Source organism: Taeniopygia guttata, chromosome 17 (assembly GCF_048771995.1).
Source record: "Taeniopygia guttata chromosome 17, bTaeGut7.mat, whole genome shotgun sequence".
Classification (NCBI taxonomy): domain Eukaryota; kingdom Metazoa; phylum Chordata; class Aves; order Passeriformes; family Estrildidae; genus Taeniopygia; species Taeniopygia guttata.
In genome coordinates this window covers 8,848,391-8,861,480 of record NC_133042.1, presented here as the reverse complement: position 1 = coordinate 8,861,480, position 13,090 = coordinate 8,848,391, and the positions used below count along the sequence as shown (strand labels likewise).

At 56.4% G+C, this 13,090-nt stretch overlaps 1 protein-coding gene across 8 annotated transcripts in view; it reads left to right on the top strand.

Moving 5' to 3' along the window:
* The window catches only part of GPSM1 (G protein signaling modulator 1), a 62,180-nt gene extending 50,417 nt beyond the window's left edge, over positions 1–11,763 (top strand). For 2 of the 8 annotated variants that reach the window (XM_072936776.1, XM_030286871.4), the window contains exons 12-14: positions 7,253–7,412; positions 9,516–9,724; positions 9,819–11,763. In XM_072936776.1, coding sequence (XP_072792877.1) covers positions 7,253–7,412; positions 9,516–9,724; positions 9,819–10,007 — 558 coding nt within the window. In that variant the 3' untranslated portion in view covers positions 10,008–11,763. Of the gene's footprint in view, positions 1–2,018; positions 2,392–2,629; positions 2,787–2,865; positions 2,990–3,300; positions 3,569–7,252; positions 7,413–9,515; positions 9,725–9,818 lie in introns of those variants that run through there. The other 6 variants (XM_030286872.4, XM_072936778.1, XM_030286874.4 and 3 more) reach the window with 6 other exon arrangements.
* The last annotated feature ends 1,327 nt before the right edge of the window (positions 11,764–13,090 follow it).

The window sequence follows — 13,090 nt, the reverse complement described above, 5'->3', positions numbered from 1 at the left end:
AGCAGTAGTTGAGGTTCACTCCCAGTTTTGGTGTTTAAGGGATCCCCCAGGTTTTTGACAGGCCATTCTGATCTCTATTGCTGCTCATCTTCTCCAGAGACTGAGCTGGAGTGAGAATGCTTCTACCTGGTGTCCTTGGTTAGTGACACAAGCTCCAGGTGCTACATCCAGGCTGGTGTGTTTCTGTTAAATAGTGCCAGGGAAACCCAGCCTGGCATGGGAAATGCTGTCTAAATCCATGTGGAAAAGCTGCTGCATTAACTGCAGGTGATTGTTTGGATATGCAGAAGAGAAACCAGGAGTAATTTCCCCCTGAGCCCAGCAGTGAGGGCTGGACTGACCTTTCAGGACAGGTGGTTGTGTAGCTGAGGAAAAAGTGTAAATCCCGTGTTAATGTGCCTGTGGCACAAAGTGGCCCAATCTGGTCACGGTGGCAGTGGCTTCCAGACAGATCAGCACTGCAGGCAGCAGCGGTGTCAGTAACATTGAGCCAGACAGCCCCGGGGCTCCTTCCAAATGCAATCAGAAATGATATTGTCACCTGCTGTGAGCCACAGCCCTGTGCCTGAGTGTGTGTGGCAGCAGGGCACGGTCCCAACAGGTCAGCACTTCATGTATTTTGGAAGGAGGCAGCGTGGGTGAGTTATTTTGATTTTGTTTGGAACAATAAAACCCGAGTTATTTGAAATCTTAACAACAGAACCAGCTTTTAGCACTGGTGCTTATAGGGATGAGTGGGCGAGTTGTTTAAAGGGAAAAAAAATCTTTGAAAAGTGTCCAAGTGAGGGTGATAATTTCATGCTCCAAGGGAAGCGTGTGCACGTCCTGGGCTTGGGCAGGGTGTGGATGGGCTGTGCCAGGGGCTGGGCACTGCACAGTGCAGGGCACACGTGTGCCCAGGGCACGCTCAGCTCCCTGAGCTCCAGCCTGGCGCTGTAGGTGGTGTCTCTGCAGATCGCAGATGTCTCGCTCGTTATTCTTTGCTGCATCCTAAACTCAGAGGGAAAATGTCATTTCCTCATGTTGCTCCAAGCGCCGACCTCCTGTGTGTGGGCTCTGTTATACCCCTTTTCTGCCTTTCCCCCTATACCAGCTGCAGGTTTCCCCTTTCCGAGCTCTCCAGGGGTGGCTCAGCCCTTCAGATCAGGGGCAGGGTCCCTGTCCTGGTTCATTCCCCTGCTGCCCCTCTCTGTCCATGGATCCCCTGATCTCAGCCCCACACTGAGCTCACAGGAGCTGTGGCTGTGCTCTGCCCTCCCTCAACCCTTCTCTTCCTCTTCAGTCTGGGCCGGGTACCGAGCCAGGGGTCCTGATCTCTGGTCCCACACAGTTTCCATCTTTCTCTGGAAATTACTGTGTGACCCTGGAAATGAATTTACTGGTGTGGAACAGCATGGGCAGTTCCCCAAAGCTGCATTTTTTGTTCAGGTTAAAGCAATTTCCTACTTTTACAGTGAAAAATGAGAATGAAGGACAAGTGTGGGCAGAGAGTCAAGAGTGCTGGTGGGGCTCTGTCCCCATTTTGCCCCTTTAGAAAAGTGATTTTCTTTCCCAGTGCCCCATTTCTCTGTCAGTAATTCCCATTTCACAAACGTGAGGTAAGAACCTCTCTTTGGCTGCTGCGTGGCATTTCCATCTTTCTCTGTTTAAAACCCTGTTGCAATTAGAAATTTCCCTCTGTCGAGCAGTGTTAGATTTAAATCAAGAGATGCTTATGGCTGAGCAGCCTAGGCTCTTGCAGTAAGACAAAAAAACCACACATATCTAATAATACGAGGAGCAGGAGGACTATCAGGAGCTAAAAATGGTCCTTCAGTATTTTGGTGCTTTAAATCCAAGCGATCAGAGTGTGTCTGTGTGTGCACAGAGCGTGTGCTGCCCGTGCCCTGCGGAGCCCAGCGTGTTTGCAGATGTAGTTTGGCAGAATCGATCCCAAAATCTATTTTTAAGGAAAAGTGAGTGTGGCGGGTGGGAGGTGAGGAGGTGGAAGGGAAGCTAAATATTCACGTAGCTGCACTGTGTGTTTAAGAGCATCATCTAATAACGGGAGGATCGTGGCAGCGAGGTGAGGGAGGCAGGAGCGTTCTCTGGAGCCCTCCCCACCGTGCCAGGGCACGGAGCGGCTCCGGGAGGAGGAGGTGGCAGCGGGGCTGTCGCTTTAAACCTCGGCTGGCAGGCAGCGGGTCACCGGAGCATCGGCGGGGCGGAGAGCCGCGGGCAGCCGGAGCATCCCGCGCTGCTGCCGCGGAGATGTGAGAGCGGCTGCTGAGGTCAGTGCGGGGAACTGCGGCTTCTTGGCGAGCCCTTCTCCCTCTGGAACCGGAGCACCGGGAGGGGGAGGCGGACACGGAGCCGGGATGCCCGCGGGTGCTCCGGGTTTAAAGTTTTCAGGTAGCTCCGGTGGGAACTTTTGTTGTTAATATTGCCGCAGAGGGGCTCTGGCTGTGCTGTGGGTCCCCGAGGCTGGCTGTGCTCCGGGGAGGGGGACACGGGGTGGCTGTCACCAGCCCGGAGCGGGCAGCAGCGCCCAGGGGTTGGCACGGAAAGGGAAATGCTGCCCTGAGCAAAGAGCGGGTGGGATTTACAGCTCTGCTGCCTCCGAAGCTGAGAGGACTGGGGATTCCAGCAGACAGGGACAGCCCCGCTCCGGAGCACAGCAAGGATTCTTCGGGCATTTCACCTCCTGGGGAAACGGGCTGTGGATTCAGCCAGGGATTTCCTTCCACTCCTCTCCTCCAGCCCCCGCTTGCCTCTCTGCAAACCTCCCCCTCAGAGCCTTTCTCCAGGTGAGGTCGGGAAGTTCAGTGCCTGATGTTTTTGGGGTTTGTGCCAGGGGTGCAGCCCCCACGGTGAGTTCTCCGGGCTGAGGTGGTGCAGGGCACTGACACACAGCCCTGAATGAGGTGCTCCCGGCACTGGTGGGCACCAGCAGCACCAGCCCTGCTCCAGCCTGGAGATTTTGAGGTCGGCTGCCTTGAAAAGAGCAGAGGTAAGGAGTGGTGACACGTGTGGTTCACAGGGGAGAGGCGGATAGGGCAGGGCAGTTGGCACAGATGTGTGGGCATGGATAACTGCCAGGCCTGGCGCAGGTAAGCACCTGCTTGGGCAAGGGCACAGGTTTGCAAGGACTGTCCACAGGGGAGAGCTTGGTCCTGGGGACTGATTCTGGGTCCTGTCCCAGCTCTCTTACTGTGGGACGTGGCCAGGTCACCTCCTCTCCAGGTTGTGACCTTCCTGAAATGAGGTGGAGTTGTGGTGGGCACATTTAAATGCCGAAGCAGTGCGCTCTGAGAGGTGACAGTGGCAGCTGCTGAACCCGCCGCCCTCCTCGCTCGTCCCTGACCTGGGCACTCACCAGACTCCTTCAGGCAGCAGCTCCTGAGCTGGATCTGCTGTACCAGACCCACCAGGTCCATCCACCCCTGGGTCCTGCCTGCAGTCCCAACCAGCTGTGCCCTGGGAGATCTGGACAAAGCTCAAGTGACCCTTGAGCCTGACGGCTCCATCCTGCATTGGGTCAGGTCTGCAAGAAGCTGAGCCTGGAGGAGAGGAGGGGAACCAAAGGCAGGTCAGTGCCCTGGGGACAGCACTGTGGGAGAAGCTGGTCGGACAGAGGAGCAAGGTCTGGCCCTTTGGGTGGCTCTTGGGAGTCCGTGGTTTGGTTTGGTGGACAAAGCCCCCTCTGAAGGGGACATTCCACCCATGTTTGGGTGACCATGGACTCGCTGAGGGATGTGCCATGGCTTGGCCAGCACAGCAATACCTGCTGTGGTCCTTGGGGACCTCTGGGGAGCTGTCCCAGAGCGGATCTGACAGGCTTTGGTGGGGCTGAACGGGGCTGTGGGGAGAGCTGCATCCCGAGCTGCAGGAAGCTGCGGGAGAAGCCACCACCAGAGCGTTGGGTTGAGGGATCTCTGGGGGCACAGCTGGGGCTGCCTGGGGGTCTGGGTTGCTTGGGTGTCACAGAGAGACTGGGACAGGGTGGGAATTTGTCCCAGAAAGGTTCTCTGCAGAGTCCCGGCTGCCCAGCCCCGAGGTGGAAGCCCTGCAGGACATTTGTGGGCTGAGGCTTCAGGTGTGGGGGGCTGGGAGGTGGTTTAGTTCTTGCAGTGAGGCTTTCTGCCTTTGTTTAGTGGCTTTCCTGAACCCCAGTGAAAATGGCCAGGGGGGGTGAGGCACAGGAGTCAGTTCTGGCTGTGTTTTGCCCCGCCTGGGATCGCTCCAGCCTTGACTTCACCTGCACATCTGGAGTGGCCAGACTGAGGGATTTCTATCTCCCTGCACCTCTGGGGCAGAGCTGGGCAGCCCAGGACCTTCTCATCCCAAAACTCTGATCAGTGTTACGTGGTGTGAGAGTTTATCAGAGAGGAAAATGGGTGGATTTGTGCTTCTCCACGGGGTGTAATGAGCTTGGCTTGGGGCTCCTGAGGAGCTGGTGCTCCCAGCCTGCAGGGAGAGGGGACAGTGGCAGAGCAGGCGTCTGTGACACTCTGCAGCTGCTTTCTGCTGCCTTTCCAACACCTCGGCTGTGGTTTTACACATCCTGAATCCACCCAGGCAGGTTAAACAGCCTGTTCCTCCAGCAAGGGAATGTGTGCAAAAGCCTGGATGCTTTCCAGTGGCCTGTGTGAGGAGAGGGAGTCCTGCTCCCTGCCACTCTCAGCAAATGTGAACAAAGCTCTGACCCCCACGAGTGGGACCTACATCTGCTTGGGATGGTGCCATCCCTGTCCTGCCCGAGGTCAGGGAGCAGGAGCAGAGGCTCCACACTTGTCCTTGTCCCTGTGTGGGCAGAGGTGGGAGTGTCTCTGTGCCTCTGCCAAGGACAAGTGTGTTTGCAGCCAAATCTGCCCTGGAGGGATCTCTGCAGTGCCAGCAGCCCCTGGGTCCCTCTGCCCCGTGCAGATGGGGTTGGTTTTACTCCTTGTGACAGCATCTGGCTGCCACAGGAAGGTGACAGTTGGCAGAATTTGGGCAGCTGCAGCGCTGGAGGCAGAGGATGAGGGATGAGGGCAGGCAGGGACGCCGGCTGTGAGGTGAGAAGGTGCCTGGGAGCCATTTGGGGATGTGGCTGTGTGGCTGTGCTGTGGCAGGGCTGTTGCTCAGCCCCAAGAGGGGATGCCCTGGCTCCAGGGAAGCCTCCTGCCCCTGGCTGTGCCCAGCCCCGGGTGAGCACAGCTCGGGAGCAGATGGCGAGCCCCAGGGTGTGATCACACCTCCATCTGCCCTCACAGCTCCTGCCTCGGGGCTGGGAGCAGCCTGGCAGGGAGGGAGCCCAGCACTCCCTGCCTTGTCATATTTGGGCATTTTAATTAGAGAGCTTCAGGCCTGGGGCAGGGTTTGGCTGGAGGGAGCCTGGTGCCCGCAGGTGCTGCCCTGGGGCTGCCCATGGGCTGGCACAGCCCTGTCAGCACTAACAGGGCCCATGGGCACTGACCTCCTGCCCCTCGGGTACCACTGGGAGGTACCAGGCACACAGCCAGCCCTGCCCCACATCTCCATGCTCTGGCTGCTCTTCCTGCTGATCCAGAGCATCCTTTTCCCTGCCAGGTGCATTGGGAGCAGGATCCTGAGTCCCCAGGCTGCAGGGTCTGTGCTGGGGGGATCTGGTCTCTGGCATGCACTGCCAGGCTGCTCCTGCAAGCTGGAGCTTCCCCCTGGCTCCAGGACTGCTCTGCTTTACTCCATGCACTCGTGGAACAGCGGGAGGGAGGCTCGGTGTGAATGAACCGCTTTCCTCCTCTACCCTGAAATTTGGGTCACACACCCAACATAGCAGAGCTGTGAGTGATGTAGTTCACCCTCAGTTCGAGCCCGAGCCAGCTTTGATTTCCGAGGTGCAACTGTTGGTGGTTCAGAGGGTCCACTGGAGCAGTGGCTCCCTCAGTGGATCAGCACGTGGCAGGCAGGAGGTGAGAGGGGTTTTTCCCCTCCCTGATCAGCTCCCACATTGCCAATGTTCCTCTCTGGCCTGCTGCTAATTTTGACGCTGCCCTAAATAGAAGCTGAGTGCATCTCATCTGCTTCGCTTAGCATACAGGAAAATTGTTTTCCTTCATCTACCCAATCCAACTTGTGGCTTTAACCCTGTCAGCACAAGTCTCTCCCCACTGCAGAGCTCCCGGGCTTTGCCTGCCCCTCCATGGGGAAGAGCTCTGGTGGGAGTGGCACCGTGTGTGGTGGGATTGGGAGGGCTCCCAAGCTGGTCAGAGTGGCCTCCAGCAGAGCTGCGAGAGGGACTCTGCTTCACCAGCAGCCCAGGGAATCCCTTGCTCCACTGGCTGTGCCCTCTCCATCCCTCTGGTGGAATGTGCAGCCCCTCAGGAGGGACCCTGTGCCCATTCTCTGATTGGCATCTGGATAGAAAATAGCTCAGATAGAGGCAGTTCTAAGAGGTTTTGTTGCTTTCTGTTGTGGCTTTTCTCCCAGTAACTGGTGGGACCAGCTCGGCGTGTAGGGAATATCCCCAAGCCTGGCAGATGCCCCTCTTATCATTGGCTAATTTTATTTCCCATTCCAAGTGACTCCTTGGAAGGATCTGTGGTTCTGCTGCTCTGTCTGCTCCAGATCAGGACACACAGCCCCTCTCCCTGCTGGAAGTGGCTTGGAGAGGCTGCCTCCAACGCGAGCCTCCTGCAGCACAACTTAAATATATCCCTGTCTAGTGCAAGGTGCTCATTTGGGGCTCTTGTGCAAGAACCGTTGTCCTGAAAATCTGTAATTTTGTGGCATTTTCAGCTGGGTAACTGCTACAAGTGCCGTGCTGAGACAGGCACCGAGGGGAAGCGTTGGGGTGTGAGGGGCAGTGGCCTGGAAAGGTTGGATTTAGCTGGTGGAAAAAGCAAAGCCTGAGCAGGGCAGCACTTCAGCCAGGGTGGCTGCACGGTTGCCCTCATCCTGCTCTGAGCCCAGCCCTGCCCAGCCCAGAAGCTGCCCTGGAGCAGTGCCAGGGTGAATGCTGTCTCCTTTCCCTTCTTTCCCATTCAGCCTCCGGGTTCCTGTGGCTGTGACGAGGCTCATCTGTGCCAGCTTTGGGCTGTGGCAGTGCCCGGAGCCTTTGGGATCAGAGGGACCGAGGAGCAGAGACCCCAGCAGGCTCCAGAGGGGCTTGGCACGCCTGGGGCACAGCCAGGAGCCAGCCCTGCACAGAGCAGGAGAGGGCACGGCTGTCCCCAGGCTGTGCCAGACAGAGCCATCGCACTCAGGGACTCGTCAGGGCTCTTCTGACTCTGACTCTCCTCTCTCTTCCCAGAAAATCAACCGGACCCCTTCGGACGAGGAATGCTTCTTTGACCTGTTGAGCAAGTTCCAGAGCAACCGGATGGATGATCAGCGCTGCCCGCTGGAGGAGTGCCCGGGGGAGGCCGCGGAGGCGGCTGCCACGCGGGTGCCCGCCCTGGGAGAGCGGCTATGTGAGCACCGATGTGTTCCCAAATCCCCTTCCTGCGGGAGTGCTGCTGCTCCGTGCCCTGCCCAGCTGCTGTGGTTTGCTGTGCATCCCGTGAGGTTTTCCCCCAGCCTCAGCTCTCTGAACTTTAGCGGTTCCTTGGCAATCTCGGTCATTTTTTAATGTTTTTTCCTTCTTATGTAAATGGTTGCCGAGGGAAAGGCTGGAGAATGTGAGCTAAGGTTTGGGGAGTAAATTAGCGAGAGAAATGCAGAATACGCTTGGATTTTTTTAGTGTGGGTCTTTAGGTCTTGGATTCTGAACGAGGAGGTTGGCACAAGGACTTGTGCCACTTCCAGTATGTCCAGGAGGAAGAGGATGGTGGTCATTGCTGAGGGAGCTTTGTGAGAAGCTGGGGTCTGGGACGTGCAGGGGCTGGGTCAGACTTCCTCAGCCAAGTTAAAATATTGCCAGTTTTTGTAATAGCGTTGCCATGGAGGAAAAACTTCTGGATTTTGTACTGCTCTTGGATGCGGTGGTGATAGGTGCTGTGTGAGGACAGAGGAGCCAGGAGGATGGATAAACAGTGGGAAGCTGCTCAGGCAAACAGCTCAGCCCTAGGAAGGACAGGGATAAATTGAGGAAGGCGCCTGACAAACAGGGCAGGAAAGGCAGGGCTGTGTTTGCACTTGGGGTTTGTGGCTTTTTCAGTGTTCGGGGCCTTTGTTTAACCCAAGCTGGGGAGAAGCTCTAAAATGCACGGATCACCCTCACATGCTTAATCACCAGCACAAAGGGCTCCAACCAGTTATTTAAGCTGATGGATTTGTTCATCATCAGTTTCCAAATGAACGTGAAGTGCAAACAGGAGAGGAGCCCCCTGACAGTGCTCCCAGAGCTGCAGCACAAGGAGCGTGTGCCAGGGCAGGGGCTGCAGCAGAGAAGGTCAGGCTGTGGTAGGAAGGCAGGTTGGCTGTGAGGTGAGAGGGTATTTATTGTCTAAAAATAAGGTGGGAATGAGCATTGCTTTGTCAAGAGATGCATTTCTGACACACAAGTGCATTTGGCTGTAATAGCTGTGTAATTTAGGAGATGGGGCTGAAAATGCAGAGCTTTATAAAGAATGCACGAGCAGCCCCACATTCTGTGAAGCTCATTTGGGCTCCGAGCCTTTCGGACGTGTTATTTTTGAGGATTCTTTGTGAGCTGAAGGGGAGGAAACTCATCCCTGCATCAGCACTGAGATTTTCTTGTGTTTCTGGAGCTCCATGAGCTGGGGCTCTAAGGACTTGTGTTGGGAGGCTCAGAGCAGGCTCTGCTCCAGTGCTTTGTGCTCAGGGAAAGCAACACCACTTGGGCTGGATTTCTCAGTTTTCCTTTGCAGGTCCCTGAGTGCAGTGTCTGTTGTTTGGGAGCCTCTCCCTCCCAGCAGCTGCAGCAGCCAACAGGCTCTTTCCAGGGAGTGCTGCCCAGAGGGGTTTCCAAAGGGTCAGTGGTGGATAGGTGACAGGTTCTGGACTGGGACCCCCAGCACAGCCCAGGCTCTGCTCCGTGGGATGAGAAGCAGCAGAGCCCAGGAGTGTTTTCTGTGCTGATGCAGATCCTGCAGCCCATGAGAGCCGGACTCACCTCGGCAGTGCCTCTCCTTGAGCAAACAGCCCGGATTTCTGGGGGGCCTGGGAAGGTGCTGCCAGGTGAGGGGCTCAGCAGGCCAGGGCTTTGCTGATGGCCTATTTGCAGTTGTTCCCAGCTTTTGGGACTGTGTGGGTCAGCAGGAGCTGCAATTCCTCAGCTCTGCCTGTGCCTCGTGGTGCAGCTGGAAGCCAGAGTGGAAGCGGCAGTGCTGGGAACAGCAGGAATCACACGCAGGCAGTGGTTCAGCCCGGGGGCACTGATCTCCTGGGCCGAGGTGGCACCTTTGGTGGCCTCCAGGCGCTGGCCAAGCACAGGCAGGGAGCCCCGCAGGGGACCCAGCTGTGCACGGTGTGTGTGTGAGGTTCTGCTTTATCAAGGTACCTGATTCCCCTGCTGCTGCCTGCTGGCTTTGTGTGGGTTGGCGAGGAGTGTGGGGAGGGATTTGGGCTCTGCAGGCAGAGTGGTGACCCTGCCCTGTGCTCCTCTCCCCCAGCACAGTCCACCCTGATGGCATCTCCGCAGACAGAGGAGTTCTTCGACCTCATTGCCAGCTCCCAGAGCAGGCGCCTGGATGACCAACGTGCCAACGTGGGCAACCTGCCCGGCCTGCGGATCACCCACAACAACCTGGGTCACCTGCGTGTGGAGGGGGACGCCCAGGAGCCCGGGGACGAGTTCTTCAACATGCTCATCAAGTGTCAGGTACGGCCACAGGGCTGGGGGAGCTCTGACAGCTCAGCTCCAGCCCCTCCCTCCCTGCCCTGTGCTGATGCCAACGCCCCTCTCTCCCCTGCAGTCCTCCAGGATCGATGACCAGCGCTGTGCCCCCCCAGACTCCATCCCCCGTGGCCCCACCATGCCTGATGAAGACTTTTTCAGCCTCATCCAGCGTGTCCAGGCCAAACGCATGGACGAGCAGCGTGTGGATTTGGCCTCAGCCCAGGAGGAGGCCGAGGAGGAGCAGCAGAGGCCTGGTTCCAGCTAAGAACTGGGCTTTGGTCTGGGGGGGTGTTTCAGCTTTATTTTGTTTTTTATAAGGGAGAACAGAGTAGGTGGTTTCAAGCCCGAGTGCTCCGGTGCTCCCAGTCTTGCACCTCCATCGTGTTCCTATGGGAGAGCCCAACTGATGGAGGACAGTTTTTAAATATGGGTTTTTTTAGGACACTCGGCCACTGTAACTCTGGGCACAGCACCTGGAAGACTTTAGCAGCCCCTTGCTGATCATCTAAAACCCCAGGAACTTGGAGGAGCCCACAGGGGGTAGCTAACTCCATCCTTGATTTCTTTTATTTCCACAACACTTTTATTTAAGCAGGGAAAGGGAAGACACCTTTTCCATTTTGTAGTCCTCCTGTTTTCCCTTACACCAATGGTTCTGGATTCTTCTCTGGAATATCTTGTTCAGCTTTATTCCTTCTGCAGGAGAAAAAGAGCCCAACTCCTTTAAACTTTATCCACCCCAGCTGCATTGTGGTCCCACACACCTGAGTGTATTTTAGGTTTGCTGAGGACTCTCTGGAGAGCCCTGGACATTCTCTGCTTGCAGCTGCAGCACTGCAGGACCTCCTGAGCAGGGGAAAAGCCTCGCTGACCCTAAGCTTTAGTGGGATTTGTTACCTCTGGAGTCCTCTGCAGCCCTATGGCAGGGGGAAGGAGGAAAGAGGTCTCTGCCTGAGTTTTCAGCCCACGGCAAACAGGGACAGCTCCTGGTGCCACTGAGCCGATGTGAGGTGTCCAAGACAGAACCTGTGTGTGACAGGGCCCTGCTTCAACAGCCAGCAAAGCTTTCTGCCCATGGCTCATCCCTCCTTCCTTCTGTGTCCAAGAGCAGCTCAGGCCAGTGGCCCTTCCCTCCTCCTTTTTCTCCTCAAGGCAGCACTGAGCTGCTCCCAGGGGCTCTCTGAGGCTCTCTGGTTGTGTCCGCCTGTCTCCAGCCCCTGGAGCCTCAGGAGAGCCCCAGCCTGGGGGGCTGGCAGGGAACTCACATTTACTGTCGTTCCTTCCCCTTTTGGACCAGCTGGAAAAGCTGGAGGGGATCAGGGACCTGACTTGAGGAGGTGCAGTATTTTCCCTTTGCTTGACCAGAGGCTATGCTGGACTTCAGCAACTCCAGTGCCGAGCTGTGCCGAAGCAGCGCCGCTCCTGCAGAGAATAAATCAGCACTCTGGATTCCAAATGCGTTTGATGGAAACATCCCCAGCCAGCAGGGAGATATTTTTCCACCAGTGATGCTGCTCATGGGCATGTACCCTGCCTGCACTGACCATGTGGAGTGGTGGCTGCAGTTTACCTGCTACCTGGGAGCACTCACCTGCTGCTTGGCCGAGCCTGGGCCTCTCTCCTGGGTCTGGGCAGAGCTCTGGAGAGGGAGAGGAGGAGCTGCCCATCCCCTACCTACCAGCCAAGCTGGCATTTGTAAAAGAGAAAAACATTGATGATGATGACCTGAGCAGCTGCAGGCCTGTGCAGCTCTTAGGCAGGTGGTGAACTGGAACCTGACCATTAAGCTTTCAGAGGTATTATTAAGGTATTATTTGCCATATACTTGAATGTATGAGCTTATTTATTTTTTACATGTGCATTTGCTAATGTCATTTTAATGGGGAATTTCCAACCCACAGGTACTTGGTTTTTTTCTAAAAAATAATCTGCCAAATGGATTAATATATTAGAAATGAATACAGCTCAAGGGGAAGGGGTGGGGGGACTTGTGCTTAATAAATATTTGTGTCTAAGCTTCAGTGCAAATACTCATTTCCATTATTTACTGGCTGACAGCAGGGCTAATCCTGGCCCTTTGGAATAGGGATGGGGGTGAATGGGAGGGGGGTCTCTGGTAACAGACACCATTGCCTGTGCTCAGGAAAGTGTTGTGCACCAAGCTCCACATCTCTGTACTCTGTGAGCACACGGGTCTCGTGGCAGCCACCACCATCCCAGCTCTGCCAGCATGGATGTGGCTGTGGAGGGAAGGCACAAAGCCCTGAGAATTCCCTGCCCAGAAGTTTCCAGGACTACAGGGCAGACAGAGCAGCCCTGCATGGCTGAGAAAAGGCCGCTGGAAAAGGCTGAGGAGAGGCTGAGCTGTTCCTTTCAGGCTCTGCCTGGTCTTGGTGCCACCCCGGCGCCTGGCCCGAAGCTGGGCTGTTCCCCAGAGCCAGGGAACAGGGGCAGGGAGTGCTGGGCACAGCCCTGGCACTGGCCCTTGGAGCAGACACAAAGCAGCAGCAGCAGCTCATTCCAGCACAGCAGGCATGAGCAGGCTGTTGGACTGGGCTGGAAGGCAGCCTGGGAGCAGCAGTTTGGATCCTGAGCCCTGTGAGGCTAAAGCCAAATCACAGCTGGGCCCATTTGTGCTGGCCACTGCCAGCCCTGATCAAAGATAAATAAAGAGCCACCAGCTTGTTCTCATCAGGTGTTCTGACACCTCTGTGTGTGACCTGGGCCCAGAACCGTGCCCTCAGGTGTGCAGAGGCTCAGATTCCCAGGAGAAGGTGATCCCTGGGAGAGAATGATGGTGTCTCACCTCCTGTCTCTCCATCCTGAGCAGCACAGGCTCCTTCTGAGCTCCTGTGAGCAGAGGGCACTGAGTGTCCAGAGCAGCCTGCAGCGGTGCTGCTGTGCTGAATCCTCTCTCCCACGCTGCCAGGCTCGTTCCCACGGCGGGATGAGCTCTCTGCTGCTGACATCCGCTGGAGAGCCGCGGGATTGCCGGCCCGTGAGCTGCTGCTGCTGCTGCTGCTGCTGTGCAGTGAGAGTTACTGGCAGCAGCGCTGTGCCCAGTGTGCAGGGCAGGTCCTCTTCACAGAGAACCCTAAAAATCCAGCAGAAACACCAGATCCTGCCCTCTCCTACCCAGCTGTACACAAGAGGTACTCGCAGGACAGGGCTGATGTCAGGCCTGGAGAAAGGCTGCTTCTCCTCACTCCCTGCCTTTGGCTAGAGCAAGTCTGTGTGCTTACCTGTGTCTCCTTTCCAGAGCAAACTCACTGCTCTGTGACACAACATTTTTCAGAAAAAACAGCTTCAAAAGGGAGAAAAAAAGTCTGTTTTTTAGCTGTAATCTCT